Raw genomic sequence first — 20,207 nt, forward strand, 5'->3', positions numbered from 1 at the left:
GAATTTAAAAGAAAGAAAAGCTTACAATTCGATTTGTAAGTATTCTACTCGGACCTTTATCCGTATCTTTCTCTACTTAATATTCTGCAGGGGATTCGTCGGGTGTGCTTATAAAAGTTGTAAGTTTAGTTTCAGCTGATGCCACTTCCGATTCATACCGCTGCCTTCGATTATTGTCTTTGAATCTTTTCCTTTTGTTTTAGGGACAAAGGCGTTTAAACAAATGAACTCTATGGCTCCAAACTCTCGGGGCTGACAAGATGACTCCAGCTGGATTGCTCGTATTCTGTTCCTTGCTAACGAGAACTCTATGCGTGATAGCGCCGCAAATGCCAGGTAATGTTTTATATTATCTTATTACTGTTAGCATAATTTATCAAGGTGACCGAAAAGTAATGACGTATCTGTCCACATATTTTACAGAAAAACCGATTGTTTTGCACCTACGACATTAAAAATTCGTGTACTAGATAGCAAAAGGTTGTTAATAACATATTGTTGTTTAGAAATAAAAAAAACGTTTAAAATGTTATCCGGTGAATTTAATATAAGAAAGAGAAATTAGACTTGTTGGTCCCTGTATAGATTTTAATAAACATTAGCTGTCCATATTGATTTTGTAATCTCTAAAGTTATTGGATTTTCGCAGTCCATTCAAAGACAATAAAAAGCTTTTCAGGGTTATGATTTTATTTATAGATTTATTGACTGAATTATGAATACCAATTATTTTTAAAAAAATAATTTCACATTTCAATAATTACTTTCTTAAATAAGTTTTATATTTCGTAAAGGAAATCAAACAAGAGTTTATTAATAATGTTATTTATTATACTTCCTTTGAAGTACTTTGTGACATTTTTTTAAGTAATCATTACATGTTTTTTACCTTTTAACTAAGTTTGGATGACGTTTTGACGATATTTCTCATTTTTAATTAATTTGAACTTTCATCGTATATTGACGAATATTTTAAAAAGTACAGCTAACAAATTGGATGAGCCATTTTTGAGTTTTGGGCGTCCATTATCTTCATGTATCTATATTTGCAATGTATAGAAATTATTGTGAATGGAGGATTTTTCTTTTTGTGTATTTACCACTGGTGGAAAACCATCGACCTTTGCAGAATTTATAAGTAACCTTCATAACAAAGCCCAGAATAAATTTCTAAGGTTTTGTAAGCAACAAACAGAAAAGCCTTATGCTAATTTTCGGATTTATGTATGTAAATGGCTATAGCAGTATCTCTTATCATATAGATATCACAGCAGTAAACACTGTTGCTTAACCGTTTCAAAGATCAAGTCAAAATATTTTTAGTAATTTTTTTATCATTACAATCATTTTTAATCGTCAGCTTAAAATTAAGTTTACATTAGTTCGTAACGCACCTTACCACAATAACTAAAAACTAACTTAGGTTAGTAATTTTATTTATATCGCTTTAAAAATGTTTTCCTATAAAATTATGAAAAAATATTACCAAAGATCTTTATCGTACACTGAAATATAGTTATGTGTTTTTTGGCAGAGCCTGTACTTAACAAATTTATTGTATTTTAGAGATAAATTTTCACCGTCGTTTGGAAGCTTCTAATAAAATCGTATACATTGACCTACGAACGAGAGAGACACTTTATGGACCCTAATAGCGGGTACAGGAAGTTTATTTTTATTCAATATATAACGTTGCTGGAGATTACTTCGTCTTAAATTTATATTGATTTTATTTTTTTTAAATTGTGTTCAGATGTTAGAGTGTCATGGTTACACACTGGCAATTAATTATACTAAACAGCTATAGCGGAAAGCTACTAAACATTTTCTTGTCCGATATCAGTTAATATCGTAACATAGAATTCTTGTTTCCTATACCATTCATTCTGGACTGCTAATTTACAATATCTATTTTGTTGTCTGTATTTATTCAACATTTTACTATTCATTAATTTATTATTTAATTTTTTTTGTTTATATCTGATATCTATATCATATTTTTGGTACATAATTATTTTATCTCATTTTCCTTTCCTACTAACATTGCGTTTTATTATTTTTGATTACTTTCCCTTTATAACCTTTCGGCAGTATACAGAAAAATCTGGCGGCTTCCCTATTTGTTCACCAATGAGGCGATGTCTTTTCTTTTTTTTTCATTCAGCCGGGACTGGCATTCAACCCTTATAATGTGCCAAATACGGGACAGTCGGTGACTAGGTATGCGCTACGGTTTACTCCGCCGCAGGGTTACAGATGCACGAGGGACACACCTTGAGTTTAAACCTACGCAAGTACTCAGTGAAACCCCGCGCACTGTGCGCACGCGCAAAATTCGGGTCAGAACTGTGTCCAGCTTAATTTATCGGAGCGCGCTATAGGCTGATTCAAGGACCAGGAAAAATATCCTCGTTACTGAAGCAGTTTCACCTTCCACGTAACTTCTGTTCCATTTGTCAAGCGCCTCTCGTCTGAGGTGATGCTTAATGAATGGAACAGGATGACCAATTTATGTTACCAGTTCTGATGAGATCTATGTCTTTACCTCATTATTAATCTCACAGTCACACGTTGAGGTGTGAAAATGGTTTTGGTCATTTCTTTGTGAGATTGAATCAGGAATGAGGAGATCTGTAGACGAATGAATGTAACCGTTGTCCAGCAGTTTAGCAAGTTTAAGTGGCAGTAGGCAGGCTACGTAGCATGCAGAACTGATAGCCGCTGAGGCTTCAAGGTTCTGGAATTACAGAGAAGCGTAAGTTAGTTCACTCACGAGTTCGACAGACGACTTGTTCAAAGTCGTCGGAGACACTGGATGCATGTTACCAGACATTCCGATTGGAAGGTACCAGAAAGGACTGAATCTCAAGTCGGATAGTTAGAGAGAGGTTTGATCGGTTGTTATTATAAACATATACTGAAGTGATGTGCTGCGTAAATTTATTAATTAAAATAAACACAAAAATTATACATAAAATTTAAGTTTTTTTTTTGTTATTGTGACAGACACTGTTTACTTTAGTTGCATTTATAGCTTTATTTATTATTACATTGCTTAATTAAAATCACGTTTATAGTAACTATGTCCTACTGTACATCGGCTAAGGACGTTACGTATTTTTATTTTAAACCAACAGAGAAAATGTGACGATGTTTTTTTTATTTTATATATATTAAATACATACGTTCGTATGTATGTATGATATTCGGAACACGTTGACGATATTTACGGGAGGCCTATGTACACCAGTATAAGTTCTTCACCTGAAGTTATGATAATGCGAATATTATATACGTATTACAAAATTTTAAATTACAAATGTGACCTCGATTTTTTTTTTCGTAACATCCTTACGTTAAATATTAGACAGAGTATGTCGAAAATATTTTTGCTTCTTTTAAACACATGATTCACACGCAGTACTAAATATGTTCTGAAACAAATTGAAATTTCACTAACGGATTGTTAATATCCCAATATTATCGGGTCAAACATATCGTTCGTACATTAATGTAACAAGATGATTAAAATAGAGTTGGTTAGGCTCCAGTAACGCGTTGGTTAGAGGCCAAGCCATCCATAACGATCTGCTTCTCAGTCACTTTATAATTACCTTTCGAGGTTACATAACTGGTCATACCTGAGCTTTCATATAAGGGACGTCTGTTACATAACATTAACTTTTACCTCCGGATTTTCCATGAATTTAGTAACGACATTTGTATAATCCCATAAAACATTTTATAGTGTCTTTTTAAATCTATCTCTACCTTGAGCATGATATATTACAGAATATGTCCTATTTTGGATTTGCAAGTTGAATTGCTAGAAGGAAAGCTACATAACGCGTAAAATAGATTTCGAAGGTTTTGGAGTCAAGCCCGGCAAAGGCAGTGTAGTAATTCTACTCACAAGGTAGACTTACGATCTTGTTAAAGTTAATGGAAAACGCTATATGCAGGTCGATTTATACATACTTTTTGGAATCAAGCGCTTGTCAAGCAATAAATGCCCTACGACTAAAATAATATCGATAATAACGACAATGGCGCAAATGTTGTATTTCTTGAGACTTTATGTTTAGTTTTATTCTTAACCGTGATTTAGTCGCCGTACTGCTTTTTAAATTTCGAACATACGCGAAAGGTAATTCAAAGAAATATAAATAAAGTCCGACCGCCAATGATGCTAATGTTTTTTGTTATCAGCAGTAAACCGCCAGCTTCGGGTGACTCGCACTGATTTTTGTAGATTTCATTACATTATTATTTTATAAGATTTTTTTCTAAAATACCAGTAGCCTTAGTTACTCCGTATATCAGCTACCTGCCAGTATAATTCGCGTCGAAACCAGACCAGCTATTTCAGAGATTAACTGCAACACTGTTTGTTGATAGACAGACGAAAGTTTAAAAAAATGTAATGGTATATGTAACGTATACATATTTATATGCATGTAGAAAATAGCAGATATTTTAACATTACAAACAGATTCTCTAATTTTATTTATTTGTATAGATAATATTAAAATGTTATATAAGGTCTGTAGACATGCCATAGATATTTTCCTATTGCACATATGAAAATGAGACATTTGCTAATTTGAAGAATCCAATATCTCAAAGCAACAATGGAATCTTACGTTCCAAGAGACAGCTATTTGTATGTAACAATATATTTTGTAAGGGGACGGAGATTTTCTATTTAAATGCGAGCCTTTGTTACGAATATTTTGCCAATTTGTTTCTAGCTTTTACTGTAACAAGGATATTAAAGATTAGTGTTTCATCTTAAAACATTTTTATGGATATGTCTGAATAAAATATCAATATATGAAGTTGCTTCTGTCAGTACATTATTTTAATATCAACGTCTGGAAAACTATGTTTCAAATATGAATTAGGGTTATTTAAATATTTACACTATTTTGTAATGTATTGATCCCCAAAAGTTAAAAGACTCAATTCTATTAATAATATTATATGTTTATGTCTAGTATGCATTTAATATATAACGATCAATAAAAAATAAACAGTTGCGTCCTTATAACAGGCTTAAGTTAGAGAATATATTTATGAAATTCCGCAAACCGATTTTAAACTAGAATCTATTAATGAAAAACAGTATTAAAAGATGGTAAATTTTATTGGTAATGGTCAATAGTTTGAAACGCAAACATAAGTCTTAATTACTGTTTGAGCCTTAAGTTTAAAAATTTTATATAATATAGTTATACGACGTGATTGGTTATAAGTACAAAATCTTTAAAAAGGTGAATAAATATTACATTTCAAAGGTTTGCGAAAAAATAAATACCATATAATATTTTGATATAATATTTTGATAGGCACTTTCTAAAATTAATCATTGTTTCTTACCAATCTCTTAAGACTTTGTTTATATTCACGGAACCATCCGCTCCGTGAATTCAGCTCCGATGAAGCTGTAAAAGCCTTCGGGCTAACAGCAAGAACATCAACAGAGAATAAGCAATAATAGATAAGACTTTGTTTTACTAAAAGATATTAGCATGTCGGATTCCAATAGATAATATAAATTACAGTAACATATTTCAAAGATCGCTTTGAACAGCGTAATTGAAAATAAGTATAAAAGGTTTAAATATTTTTGCTGAAAAATATCATATATATACCCCTGAAAACTGTTTTACATGCGTCTTTCAAAATCTTAAATTACTCTCAATCGTGAAATTGTTCAATTTGTAAATAGAATAAAGCGCCAATTTATTACTAACGTTATCGGAAAGCGAACACTGCTTACGTAATTGAATAACTATTACGATTTTGAGAAATGCTTACTTCTCTTTATTGTAATATTTAATTAAAATTACAGTGTTCAAAAATTATTACTGCGTACAGTAAGATTTATATAAATACAATTTTTTTTATATTTAGAAACGAATTAAATCAGCAATTCTATCTCTATTTTGAAAACTAATTTAATAAAGTAACTTTAGAATTTTGTTCAAATGTACCCCATTTTTAACTTAATTTTAAGAAATAGTTAAAGTCGCTGGATGCACGCAGTGCAGGACTGGTAATCGTGCCGATCTTTGGGTGAGGCCTATGCCTTGCAATGGGCGTCCACCGCCTGAAAAGAAGACGATACGTCATTTTATTCAATTACTTTTATCCATTTCCAATTTTCATTATTCCGCTTTCAAACAATTCTTTTTTCTTATCGGTAAAAAACTTTATCACATTATTTTCATTACCATTCTCGTGACCATCGTCATCATTTCGGCTATAAAATGTACACTGCAGAGGATAGATCTTCACCAGAGATTTCCAAAAGGACAACCTGTTAAAAGCGGCTTTCAGTGTCTTCCCGTGACCTTATTTGGTTGGTTTCCATCTTGTGTGAGGCTATCCATTTTATATCATCAATAATGTTTTTGTTCGAAGTATTTTTTTGCGTTAGTTTAATTATTTTAGTAAATTTTTACAAGTATCCTACACAATTGTGGAAACCTCATTCAAAGTTGTGGTAATGGTTAGTATCTGAATATGGTTTGGAAACGGTAAATGTTTGAATGTCTTTCTAAATATTCACCAACGTCCGGGTCTACATTGCGAATAACCCGCGCTATGGGATTATGATCGACAGGATTAGGGTCTTGTTACAAAGCGTGAGAATTTCAGTTTGTATTAGTTCGTACATTATACAACTTCTAACAAAACCGAAATTGCCTATGTGTGAATCCTATTTGGTAACTTTACAAATTAGATAGGTTGTTACACAATTGTAATATTGAATTTGGAATGGTTACGTAAGAACGCTTTGTAATTCTGGCCACTGCGACTAAAATATTAATTGTTTTAAATCATTTTTGAGCGTTTGAATTCGGCCACTGTGTGTGATGTACTTGCTGCCATAGCATTCGGGTAGATTTCGAGGAATAAATACATGTGTGGTAGTTCTCCTCCGTCTGCTAATAGTGTATGCTGGTGATATTGTCTTTATGAAGGTTCAGACACGAGCGCGAGTGGTTATTTACCTCTCGCTAAATGTGTGAATATTTATTGTTACACGTTAAAATTAACATTAATTTATTTGGACAAAAACCAAAATAATAATTGATTTTAAAACTCTTCGTGTGTAAAGTATTTATTAATTTGGGTTTAAGAGATGATAATGTTTGAGATTCATATGATAATTTAACCTTTTATAATACGTAAACATTATAATGTAACGTTTTGTATGTACAAACATAAAAAATGAATACAAAAAACATTTAAGCTGTTTTGGTTCATGTCGACTACAGATTAGATAATTTTATTTATTTCAATATATCAACGGTTTGGCATTTAATTTTCAATTTATTTAGTAGCTTTTAATTTAATTTTTTAATAAAACATGGTGGCAATGAGCATAGCAATTGGTAAATGTGACGTGAAATAATTATTCGTAATTAATGTTACAATAACTGACTGATGTTATTTTTTAAAAATAAAACTAAATGGTTCTCAAATCGAAATTTATATCTTCACTTCGACAGTTTAAAAAATTGCTAGTAGCCAGCCCTGTAAGTGGCTGTCATTTGAAACATGCTTTTGCCGGAGATATTACAGCTCAAATAAGACTGACAGTCTTACGTCTAACGTCTCTAAGTAGAAACGCTGGATGGAAATTCATAATTCTTGTACTTCTCTCATTATTGATTTCACTCAGTACTTAATGGTTCTTTCTGGTCTTGGATTTATTAGTAAAGAAAATATATTGTAAATTATTTCTTTTACAGTTTGTATGTGATGTACATGGATTTGGTGTTCAATAGTATTAATAGTACTTTAATTTTTATATTTGTGTTAGAAATTTTGTCTTATTTTTTTATGATAATTAATTATAATAGCAACCTAAATTAATTATATCTGCGCCCTAAATAGTTAATAGCAGAGAATGCCTATAACTTTAAGACTTTCGACTAAATATTTTGTGTAAGAAGTGTTATTTATAAACTTAATATTCGAGTGTATATTCGCCTGTCGTTATTGCTACGAAATAATAGAGATAGCTTTAATAAATTATATATAAAAGTACTATTTTCGAAGTCTCTCATTTGTATACTTGGATTTTTACAATACAAAGGTGTTTTTAGTGTCAAGCCAACAAATAAAATTTAGTTAAGTATTCTACGGTGAAGGCTTTATGTTTTTATATCCACAAGAAACATCTGATGATGATGTGTTTGATGTTTGAATGATTATTTTTCAGACTTCAAAACTGGTGACAAAAAAATTATCAACGGTCCGTTTTGGCATGAAGTATTTACAGAAGTATACGACGAATCTGAAGAGGAAGCGTCTACTACTACATCCGAACCTCTTCCGTTCTTCGAAGACGACGTATCTACAAACAACGTGACAGCGCAGTTAGGTAGCCGAGTCCATCTGCATTGCAGGGTTCACGATTTAGGAGATAAGACGGTAAGATTAATTTATTTATCTGTTATGATTCCTATTGCTTTATCCTATTAATATAATAAAAGTATTTTTTACTCTGCTAATACTCTGCTAATATGAGATTGTTTCCAGAAAATATAACTAGTTTTTTTCTAAATAAATAGCGGAATAATAAAGAGCTGAACGAAGTTCATGTTTCATTTATTTGTACTTGAAAATTCTGATTTATTGTAATTTTTTATACAAAATAATTACTTTTAATGCATGTGTTAAAAATTATTTAATTAATTATTACTTTGACAACAAATAAAACATTAATGCAAATCTTCTGAGCAGTAGTGACAGTGGTAGTGGACTGAAACTTGCGATCGTGGGTTGCAGGTTCGATTCCCAGGATACAAATATATCAATGTAACTCACACATTGTGCATTAATCATTACCTATAATTTTCGAGACACTACGATCGCCAACTCGCTTGCCAAGCGTGGCGATTACGCTATATTATCCATAGATATTTTTGGGGTAAGCCTATGCCTTACAGTGTGCTTGAATGATTTGAAACAACTAAGACGTCGTGTACGATATACTTATGTAAAATAAAAAAAAAATAAAAAAAAATATCCTTATTGAATCTATTAAGCAAAACAAAATAAATACCGTAAAGGACAAGTCAAATATGTTTAAAATCTGTAATAAACAACAATTGGAACTATATGATAGCCAGGAGAGAAAAAAATATAAATGTAAAAATTTTGAAATTGGAATAAAAAAATTAAATTACTTAAGTGCATTTATTTTATTTATTTATGACATTCCACAATGGGGAGTTACAAATCTATTGAAATCGAATATAAAATATGACAGAAAATCATTATCATCAAAAAAGTAAAATCAGACAGATATTTCAATCGCTTGATATGAACAGCGTCAGATGTGTCATCGTGGTGGTGACGGGACAGTGGGCGTTTATTGGTTAAATAGAAGAAGGGAAGAAAGATATACAATGTTTGTTCATTAAAACAGTAATAAATATCTGAATATTTAAAATATTGAACATAAATTTCAGATTAACATTGACAACTAAAACCAAAAACTGAACCTTTTTATTTCTATAACAGGTTTCGATACGTACAACTTAACGTCCTAAGTTAAAGTTAAAATACGTTACTAAGCTTCTAAGAATAAAATTTTATAAAAGTGTGTCATATTTTAAATCATGCAACTGAAATGATTGTTTCGCTCGTTTCTCTTGAGGATCAACTTATCCAAAAGACTTTGATACTTTCCATACATCCTGTTAAATAACTTTACAAAAGTTATTATTAGATTCTACAGTTTCCTGGTTGTAAGTCATCAATCATTTTGAAATTATACAAAAGTATTTGATACTTCAAAAGTTCAGAAATAGAAATAAGGAACTTGAGAATTGTACTGTATTAACTTATAAATAGATTTCAATTCTGTGTGAAATTAAAATTAAAAATTATTTTTAAATATGGAAATGTAAAGTAAAATCATTACATTTATTCGATACTCTTTATTTTCACATCAGAATGAAAACGTGTGCATAAATAGATATACAGATACATGCTTAAAGTATTTTAAAACATATTACAATGTACATATATGAGCAAATTAGAAGTCCTAGTGTCTCGAGGCAAATCGGTCCGGCTAATAAAAGTTGGCTACGGATATTAACACCGAGATAATCTATCATTGGTTACATCTTCATTAGTTGAAGCATCGTTGAGCCAAGTTGAAGTTAAATAAGTTAGAGTACGTTATGTTTAGGTTTCCACAAGCTATACAGGAAACGGAAGATTATGCTAAGTCTAGTGTCTATTGAATCTACATAAAAGTTTAAGTATATAAAAAATTATAAAATTGTATAACAAATTAAATATTACGTGTCATAAACAACGAAGTATAATAATATCACTTACTTGATAAACTAAAGCTGTCGCGCGTAATCGCTGTCCCAAAGCAGTAAAGGCTATTTATTTATTTGTTTATTCGCCCATTTAAAAAAAATCTAAAAGAGGACTTAATGTCTTGAGGCATTCTCTACCAGACTACCTAAGGTGGTGCAGAGAATTAAGGGGCAGTTAAGAAATTTTATTAAAAATTTGATAGGTTATACAAAAATATGGTATCTATATAAACACTAATACTTATTGGCTGAAGTATAGAAAAAAAAATTGACTAGTACAAAAAACACTAAAAGCAGACAAATTAAAATGTTACAGTTAAGCTTCATAGATTTGTGTAACATTTACAACATTTATGATTAAAAATAGCCAACCAATAAGAAAAGTTGATTAAAAACTAATAATTAACATTTGTTATAATTTTTACGAGCCATTTAAATTTTTAATGCAGAGCCCAAAGCACAAAATCGGTACCCTTTTTGGCTAATCATTTTTTTCATATTTATATAGAGGCATAAGCAAAGATCTCATTAAAATAATTAATAGTAAAAACACTACACTTTTCACTAACAAACTTATAAATTGAAACGTCAAACCAATCCATACCAACAACACAAAATATCCGACATAAACCATTCCTATTTGTCAACGGTATGACGGCATTACAAGTAATGTAATCAATCAATCATATATATCTATTATCTCTGTTATCTAAAGTATATAATAAATGTGACCTGTTTCGTTTCAAAACATTCATAGCGATGTACTAAAGATGGCCATAGCGAATCGACATTCTATACTTAGAAGAAGAAGAAGAAACTATCCATTCAATTTTTTTTATACTTAATACGATAGGTTTGTAATATTTTCTAATAAATTTTAATGTAAAGGTATTCTTCTTATAGATATCATGGGTCCGTCGAAGAGGCGAAGAGATTCATCTTCTGTCTTTCGGTCGTCATACTTACTCAGCTGATTCAAGATACTCCCTTGCATTCGAGCAGCCGAACGACTGGCGTTTACTCATACAGTACGTGAGTGAAAGAGACGAAGGGTTTTATGAATGCCAGATATCAACACACCCGCCTCTGGTGAGAAGGGTTCATCTTTCCGTCGTTGGTGAGTGTTTTATTCCTAAAATATTACTTATATTCATTCATTTAATTTGTTTTAACGTTCTTTTGTAAAAATAATTGTAAATTTACCAACGATTGTAAATACGATTTTCACAAAAAATTCAAGATCGATTGTTTGGGAAGCGCTACGAAATAAATTATTAGGGGGACCGGAAAGTAATGTCGCTTTCTTAAGTTTAATTCACACGTCTACATTTTTAGCAAGTTTTTATTTCTAATCAACAATATATTCACTTTAGTTATCAACAACCTTTTGCCGTCTAGTATTACGTATTTGGAAGACGTTGTGTCTTCTTAATGAGCTTCTAAATGACAATTAAACATCGACTTGCGCAGAAACGGCGTTACTTTCTGGTCCCCCTAAATAAATAATATAATATTGATGTATATAACATCAATATTTTTAATAATTCTAAAAATTACATTAATCTTAAGTTTATGGACAGAAATTAATTATCCTGTAAAGTAAGTACACGATTCATTCACATATTTTTATCCGTCTTTTGAGGAGTTTTGTCCTTACAAAAGAACAATTATTAAATATTTAATAGGAGAGTAAACATGGCTTTATAATGAGTAATTATTCGGTGATAAACAATAATATTTTTTTTTTTGGATCCGGATATCGATTCGCATTTATGTTATAAAACCGGTGATTGGTGTTAAAACTATAAGTTGAAATACAGGTTGTTCCAAAGTATTTATTTATAAGAAAAATAGTTTATATTTTACATATATCTCATGGACGTAGTTGATAAACATGTTCTGTTGTTTTATTATATTTATTTGTAAAATAGCCTCACTGATTTAAAAAAAAAACTGTGATCCAAACAACTCTTGCATCATTATTATTATTTCTGTGACGACAACACACTTCCAACATAAGGTACTATAAAATTTCCTTATATTCGAGCAACAGCGTGCGTTATAACGTCCTCAGATATCAAAGAGACGACACTTTTTTGTGTCGTCATTTATACCTATCTTATCTAACAAGCAACTTGCTACCGACCATACCAGTTTAGCCAACCTCAACAATTGCTTTTTACGATAGGTTTTAAAAAAGGCTCAAAGCCATCCAGAGCAATGGAGAGGGGAATGGAGAAGTTTCACTGCGAGATCAAATCAGGAATTAAAAGATCCGCAAAAACACTACGGTCATCAACGTAAGATTAAAAATTGGTCTTCTGAAGGTCTGAAGGCAGTGATGGGGCCTTACGCTCTTGCAGTATAGGGCCGTTGCGAACACGTGACGCTGGTAGCCCCCCTATCAGGTGGATATAATCAGGGTTGCAGATAGTTGCTGTATGCAGCCATTCTGGAGATATTTAGGAGAGACTAATGCCCTTCAATGGTCGTCTATCGGCTGTCATCGGGTGATTAAAAATATGTAACTTTTTCATTTATTTACGTTATTAATAAAGCTTATTTATTTATTTCGAGAGTATTTTTAATTTTTTTTGTAATCATATGATAATATTGGACATGTAACATCGGGTCTAAGTAAGTTGTATAAGTTACCTTGAGTGTAGTCACTTCTTCGAGCGCCTGTTCAATCAGGAAGTTTTCCCGCTAATTTCCTAAACTTCCAGAACTTATCGAAGCAAAACAGTTGCTCTGTTGAGGTGATACTCGAATCATATCTTCGTGACATAACTGCATCGCATAACTTTGCATCTTTGTGACCCCATTCTACCAATAGATAAGAAGACGTACGTTAATGTTTGTTTATATGAATTTTCAATATATTTATGGCAGGCAATTCGTTTACCTTTTTTTGTAAAGACTAGTACAAAATCCTCAAAATGTTGAGTAAAGCATAAGTAGTTAATATGTAACTAAGTCAATCCATACACTTATGTTAGTAACAGACGATGTAAACAATCCTTTTTTAAAAAGTTGTACATTGGTTTAATTTCAATGATCTATCATTACTTAAAGAGAAAAATACTAAATGCGTTAACTTCACTTCGCACAATAATAAAACTTAAACCATTGTTCAACTCAATAATAAAATAATTAGCATAGTCATTACTGCAGTTTTTCTTGGGTTAGCCTTTGACACAAAACTGCATTGACTTTTGTAATTAATGAAAATATAAATTCATTGACAGATAACTAAGGCGTGGTTTAGCGGTTTCGGAAGCCCTTTTATTTTCCTTCTCAGCCTGTAGACACCCACTTCAATGCGTAAGCCTCTCCCAAAAATCGCCACGATGGTCAGTATTGCGTTGCCTTCATTCAACTAAATGTCTCTGGTCAATATGAAATAAATGTAAAACAAAAAGAATGTAAATAAGCAGAAATAAAATGATAAAATGCTAATGTGTAACGAAAGAGGAAAGAAAGGTCATAGAGCGAAAGAAAATGAAAGAAGAAATGTGCAATGAACACCGAATTAAAGATCATAAGATGCATAAATGAAGAGTAAGAAAATAAAAAAAAGATTGTGAAAAATTAAATAAATGTGAACAAAAAGTCCCTGTCTCACACCAGATAGGGGGTACGAGAGGCTCCCAATAGCGGGGGCCATAAAATAAAAAAATGTCTCTGGTCTACCTAGTGGGGTGCCTACTCCCGTCACATCTACCTACTAGCGCTTGTCACAAGACAACATTTCGGCTTCAACCGCCATCGGTTACACGAGTGATATGCCCCGCCTACTGCCACTCCAGACAAGCAATCCCTCAAGCTACTTTAGTGACCTTGATTCTTCTTCGATCTCGCAGCGAAATACGTGTTAAACTTCACTAGTTAGTTCAGTGTTCCCCAAACTTTTTTGTGTCGTAGACCCCTTGAATGTTTTACCATTTTGGGTAGACCCCCTACTTACCTGATATTGATTTCCTGTAAATTTCTAACTGTAGTGAAGTTTAGTGTTAAAAACTTAAAGTAAAAACACATGTTAATTTATACATTTATTAATTGAATTTAAATTAAAACTACTCCAAATAAAATTTTGTATCTGTAAAATATACGTAACATTATATATAATAATGTAAATGTTTTGATATTATAAGATAGTATGATGTAAGTAAATAGGTACTATCAGTGTATGTGTAGAGATCCACTATCGTGGACCCCCATTTTCATTTTATGAACTCCCAAATTTTTTTTCGCTGACGTGGACCCCTTGCAGGTTGTCATAGACCCCTAGGGGTCGATATAGACCACTTTGGGAATCACTGAGTTAGTTTGTTACTATTTTAACGTGTATAATTCGATTTATTTTTCTACCTAAAATCAACGTTTTTTTATATCACAGGACACCACTTATGTATAATGTATTGCAATTTTTTTTTCAGAATAAGCAAAGTAGTAAGTAAGTAACTTGAATACGTAAAATTTCTATCACCTATAAAGCATTTACGTACTTTATAGCTCGCACGTGCTATCATACACTGTTGAGTTATATTCAATGATTGTTATTGATGACTGTTGGCTCCGCAATTCTGCGCTGCACTAATGAATCATCTCTATCGGCAATATTTTGACCGAGTCCACAGATCTACGTGAAATGAATACATTAACATTTTAAGGGGTGAAAGTTCATATTTGCGCGCATGTGCTTTGGTGTGAATAAATTATTATGTTACTACATTAACATAAAATACAAACACGTATCTTTGCAAAAATTAATTGGTGTATTAATTAAAGCTAAAAATCCTCTAAATAAACTATTTTTAAACAATAATGTATAATTATCACGATGCTAAATCACCTGGTCAAAGGATCTTTGGTACATTGCTATGAAAGTTTCGAAAACAAGCGTTCACACACTTGCTGGATTAAATTAAATAACGATTTTATATTTCATTTGTTTCTTAATATGAAGTGTGTGCGCAAATTACACGTATAATTTGGATTTATAACTGTTTTTTTTAAACACTCACGGACTTATAAAATAATGGAAGATCAAATAATGTTTATCAGGTTAAATAAAATTATTCATTTTGAATTTTATAAATACACGAGGTTACTCAGTTCAGATGTAAAAATTTTAGAAGAGTGAATGTATTGTACAACCGAATATTATTGGCTTGAGGATTTCTAACTTTGATGACAGAGATTTCAGAGAATCATTTTCAGAAAAATGCTTGACTTAAATAACAAAATATATGTCCATTACAAACTCTTAACCGCTCTTAGGCCGCTTTTAGACGGTGTTCTAAAGAGTAACTTGACTTGTTTCAACTCTCATTCCGATTCGAGAATTGTTCTCGAAATGGCCAAGAATCGTGTCGATCGGTTGCTGTTATATGATAGATATTTCGAGGTCAATACGCTTAGGTTTCATCATCGTTATCATGACCAACAGACGCGCGCTGCAAGACACAGGCCTATCCCAGAGATTACTACAATGTCCGATATAGTTCAGTACAAGACAGTAGCTAAAACAAATATATTAACTTTTTTAGAGACTATTCTGAAAATTATTGTACAAAATACTTTATCTATGCAAAAATATACTTTATATGTATATGCATAAGTTACCTTTTGTACTGTTATTATTGCAGCTATATATTACTGTTGGTGTTTAGGTGCCGATAGTCTAGAGGTAAAGCAAACTTCAACACTCATCCAACTGGTGACATTTGCAATTCAACGTAGATTAGTTTTGAGCTTGTTGTCAAGGATTGTTACGAATGGTTCAGAATATTTTATGAGACTAGTGACTAAATGCTTTCTCGTATAACCAAAATATATGTGTGACATATATTCATACAAAAAATGTCATTATCTTGCTTTTAAGACCTTATAAATTTCATTGTCGTGTAAGGATATATTTTAATAACGTATTATTTTTATTGGTTCATTATGTTACTGCTGCAGACATTTTTAACAATATATAATAAGTGATAAATCGAAGAGTATTGGAGTCTATGATTCCGGCTTTTGGTTAGGGAGTGAAGACCTCTAGTAGTTTTTTTTTAAACCGTAACTAAAATATGTCTTAAATTACTAACATATTTTAAAATAAAAATTTAATATCAAAATTATATTACGCCATGTATTATTTCGTAAAAATATTCAAATAAAAAAAACTTTGTCATATGATGGCTTACATTACATTTCTTATTGACCCCTAGTTTGATCTATCACCAGTTCGAATAATTAATGCTTCATACCTGAGAATAAACAGACGAATTTTACTCTGGGGTGTATATCCTTTTTAATTATAAAATTACATATATTTACTAAACTTTGAATATGTCCCGAAACTAACACATCATACACAAGGTATACTATGTTCTATGAAGTTATTAACAGTGTAGTACTATCATTTACACTTAGCACTTAAACGATTTTTAATTTTTTTCCTTAAATCTGGCAGTAGAAGCTTTCTGAACATTATCTAAGATACTATTGTAAAAGCATATACATCGTTCATACAAAGATTTGCAAAACCCATGAAGTGAAGTTTTAGTTACCTAAAATTAGTTTTTGCTTCTATTATTTCAAATACAGAATCAAAATTATCTCTATTCGTGTAGACATTACGATGCTTTGATCATTTGTCTCTTTCATTATATCTCCATTGACCAGCGACTCTGGAAACCCGGTAAGGTTCCGAAACTCTTAACAACTAGACCGCCATCCCTACATGTACTTCAATGTAAATTTACTGCTGATTCTAATCCTAACCTGTCAGAGCAGAATCCAACAAGAAATTCCGTAGGTGTTATTTTTATTTTACATTTACATATTATATTAAGTCATACACAAGATGATTAGATCGTCGAAAAGATTTAAAGGAGTGAATTTATCTTTACTTTTTATTGTATTATATATTTATTTTTACTTTATTATAGGCCAAAAGCTTTAAAGCTTTTACATCTATTTCCAAACACCCTGTGTATTGTGATAATCTTTAAATATATTAAATTAACTTACTTTTCATTTTTGAATTTGTCCGGCCAATAATTATTGTTTGTACAAATCTTGTAAAATTAAGTATTGTTTACTACCTGTATAGTAAACAATACTTAATTTTGATATGAAGTAATCCATAAATTATACTATTTCTACGTTGTACGTACATCAGTGCATTAGTACTTTGTTTATTATTTTTTAAACATTGATTTTTAGATAGTGTGTACCATACATTAATTGTTAAGGTAATGAGATACACATTTCATTATTTTTAAAATTTAATCCTATACAAAATCAGTCCGTTTATGTAAAAATTTCAAATTGAAATGAAATTTTATTAAACGTGACATAAATTTTTTGATCTATCATTTTTTTAATTCCGCGAGTACTTCAAATTCACAGTACTTTATCCAAATATAATTTCACAACGGATTACAATGTGCCAGAAACTTGTACATAAACAATATGACAAGGGTCACTCTTTTGTTTTCGTAAAATGTTTGTTCAAGAAGAGGATTTAACTTAAACTCCGCGGGTTTTCGCCGGAACGAGTGTAAACAGACTAAATGAATGTAAATAATATAGTGATGTTAGTTATACTCGCAATTTATACGAAAGTTCGTCTTTACTGCCCTTTTTGTTTAACGTGGTCTTTGATAGATATCATTGTATACTATACCTAAATTCATAGAGAAGTGATTAATTATTTAATTTGAATTTGACTGGTTTATAAATGAGAGTGCTATGGTCGACATTATTTAACGAAATCAAACCAGGAATGACGAGATTCATAGACGAATGAAACTAACAGAATTATCTCAGCCGGTTGTTGATTTGAAGTGGCAGGAGGCAGTACAAATAGTGCGCAAAACAGATGCCCATTGTCCAACAGATGTGTAAACCACGGATAGGCACAAAGTAGAACGTACGCCCATGAATATTGCCATTTCCAACCGGATCTATTGGAAATCAATAAGGGTGATCTATGTCCAGTAGTGGACATGATTATGGATAAACAACGAGTGCTGCCAAGAGAATATTCCAAACTCTAAAGCACAACCAAAGCCCGTATAAGTTCAAACTGAACCTACAAGAGACGTTATGTAAATGATGGAATTTTTATTTCAAGTAATTATTATAAAGCTTTTAAATTAAAACCCGACTCAGCCCGAAACACAAAACGATTCCTATTTGGCTAGTAATTTTTTCATATTTTTTTAAGGTATAAAGAAGGTTGTTATTGAAAGAAGCAATGTGAAAAATTACTTAAAAATTAGTATGAATATTTCACTTTTCACAAACAAAGATATAAAAGCACCATCCCTAGCTTTTATGAATTTGACTACATTACAATTATTATAATCATATAATTATAGAAATCTCACACGGTTCGGTAATGAACATTTATTTTTGTAAGTAGTAATTGTTTATTGTTAACACATTTAATCACTTACTGAACGATTGCTCTAATGTTTATAAAATTTTTATACCTGGCCAGTAATTTTTAACAGTAAGACCTCCACGGAGAAAGCTTTTTCAAAATTAGGCGTAATTACATTGAGTAAATTGCGCCAAAATTCAAAACACAAAGCGTACTGCTCTTTCAAACAGTGACAACGTTTAAATAAATAATAAAGAAAAATTTATTTAATAGTAGATGTATGGTTAGGTAAGTAAATACGTCCGTATTTCGTTAGGAAAGGTATTCATTTACCGTCACTTTTGTGGTATCCCCAGTCTTATAATATAATTATAGAGATACAAAGTAAATAGCTTTAGTTTATTTTTGCCTATGTTTGCTCACCCGGAAAGGTAACTGAGCAATAAATTTAATTTCGTTTTGGTTTCGACAAATATTGTTCTACGAAAGTTATTTACGAATAATTTTAATGATATACGAGTCAAGAAGGTTTATAAGGTTTCGTGCTTTTATTTCACATAAGCTAATAATATATATTCAAGTATCTCGTAACGGTTCGAAGAGCTTTTATTAATATATATAATATTTGGTTACCTAATATTACATGGAAATATTTTTCGTGTTTTAATATTACTATTATTATGGTAGTTTTTTAAAAGATTATGCCTGACACTATCGTCCTGGCGCCTGGCTACCGCCCAGTTAAGCTAACTAACTTAACATCAAGATAAAGGTGCTTAAACTAATTAGGATGCAATTAATCTTAACTCATTGATTTTACCGAGCCAATAGTAAGTTTCATCACTGCAATGTTCATAGAAGTGTTCACTGATCAATTAAAGAGATGAGTTTAATTTGCCGGAAACGCATCAAAATGAGTAATATTTAATGACATTAGTCGATCTAAAATAACACACACTAATCTCAGATGAGCTCAATACCAATCTAATTGAATTTTTTTGTGATCATTTTAAAAAACGTCAAATATTTTATTTTACCTTTTTTTAAAATGATTACAAAAAAATTATTTTAAAAAATAATTTATTTAGATTTTATTATCGTTTAAGAAATTCTCTACACTGTAAAAAGATATATAACTAATTTTAGATTGAAAAAAGTACGGTAAAAATAATTAAAAACAACTTTTTTTTAAAAAATTTAATTTCAATGTAGACCACCGCTATAAATATCGATTATTTGTTAATTTTTTTTTGTTAACTAAGAAAAAGATAATGAAACCCGAGATAGAGTATCGCGTTTTATTGGTAGAATCAGGCACGAATCGCCCAATAAAATCCGAGTTATGTCGTAAATCTTCCCCGAGGGAAAGTAGCAGGCCTATAAAATTTCACAAGATGTTGATAAATTTTTTTCAGTTGCCGTTAAGAGACTGATAGGACGATATCTTAGGTACCGGTAAAATT

At 31.1% G+C, this 20,207-nt stretch overlaps 1 protein-coding gene across 1 annotated transcript in view; it reads left to right on the forward strand.

Moving 5' to 3' along the window:
• Positions 1-260: 260 nt before the first annotated feature.
• LOC137924740 (opioid-binding protein/cell adhesion molecule-like) overlaps positions 261-20,207 on the forward strand; it is a 47,379-nt gene continuing 27,432 nt past the window's right edge. Inside the window, exons 1-3 of the mRNA XM_068768158.1 lie at positions 261-336; positions 8,237-8,448; positions 11,259-11,472. Of these exons, the coding sequence (XP_068624259.1) occupies positions 261-336; positions 8,237-8,448; positions 11,259-11,472 (502 nt within the window). The remainder of the gene's footprint in view (positions 337-8,236; positions 8,449-11,258; positions 11,473-20,207) is intronic.

This window comes from Battus philenor, unplaced genomic scaffold (assembly GCF_028537555.1).
Source record: "Battus philenor isolate CCGP_79_NKW_IND1 unplaced genomic scaffold, ilBatPhil1.0.hap1 SCAF_24, whole genome shotgun sequence".
In the NCBI taxonomy this organism is placed as follows: Eukaryota; Metazoa; Arthropoda; class Insecta; order Lepidoptera; family Papilionidae; genus Battus; species Battus philenor.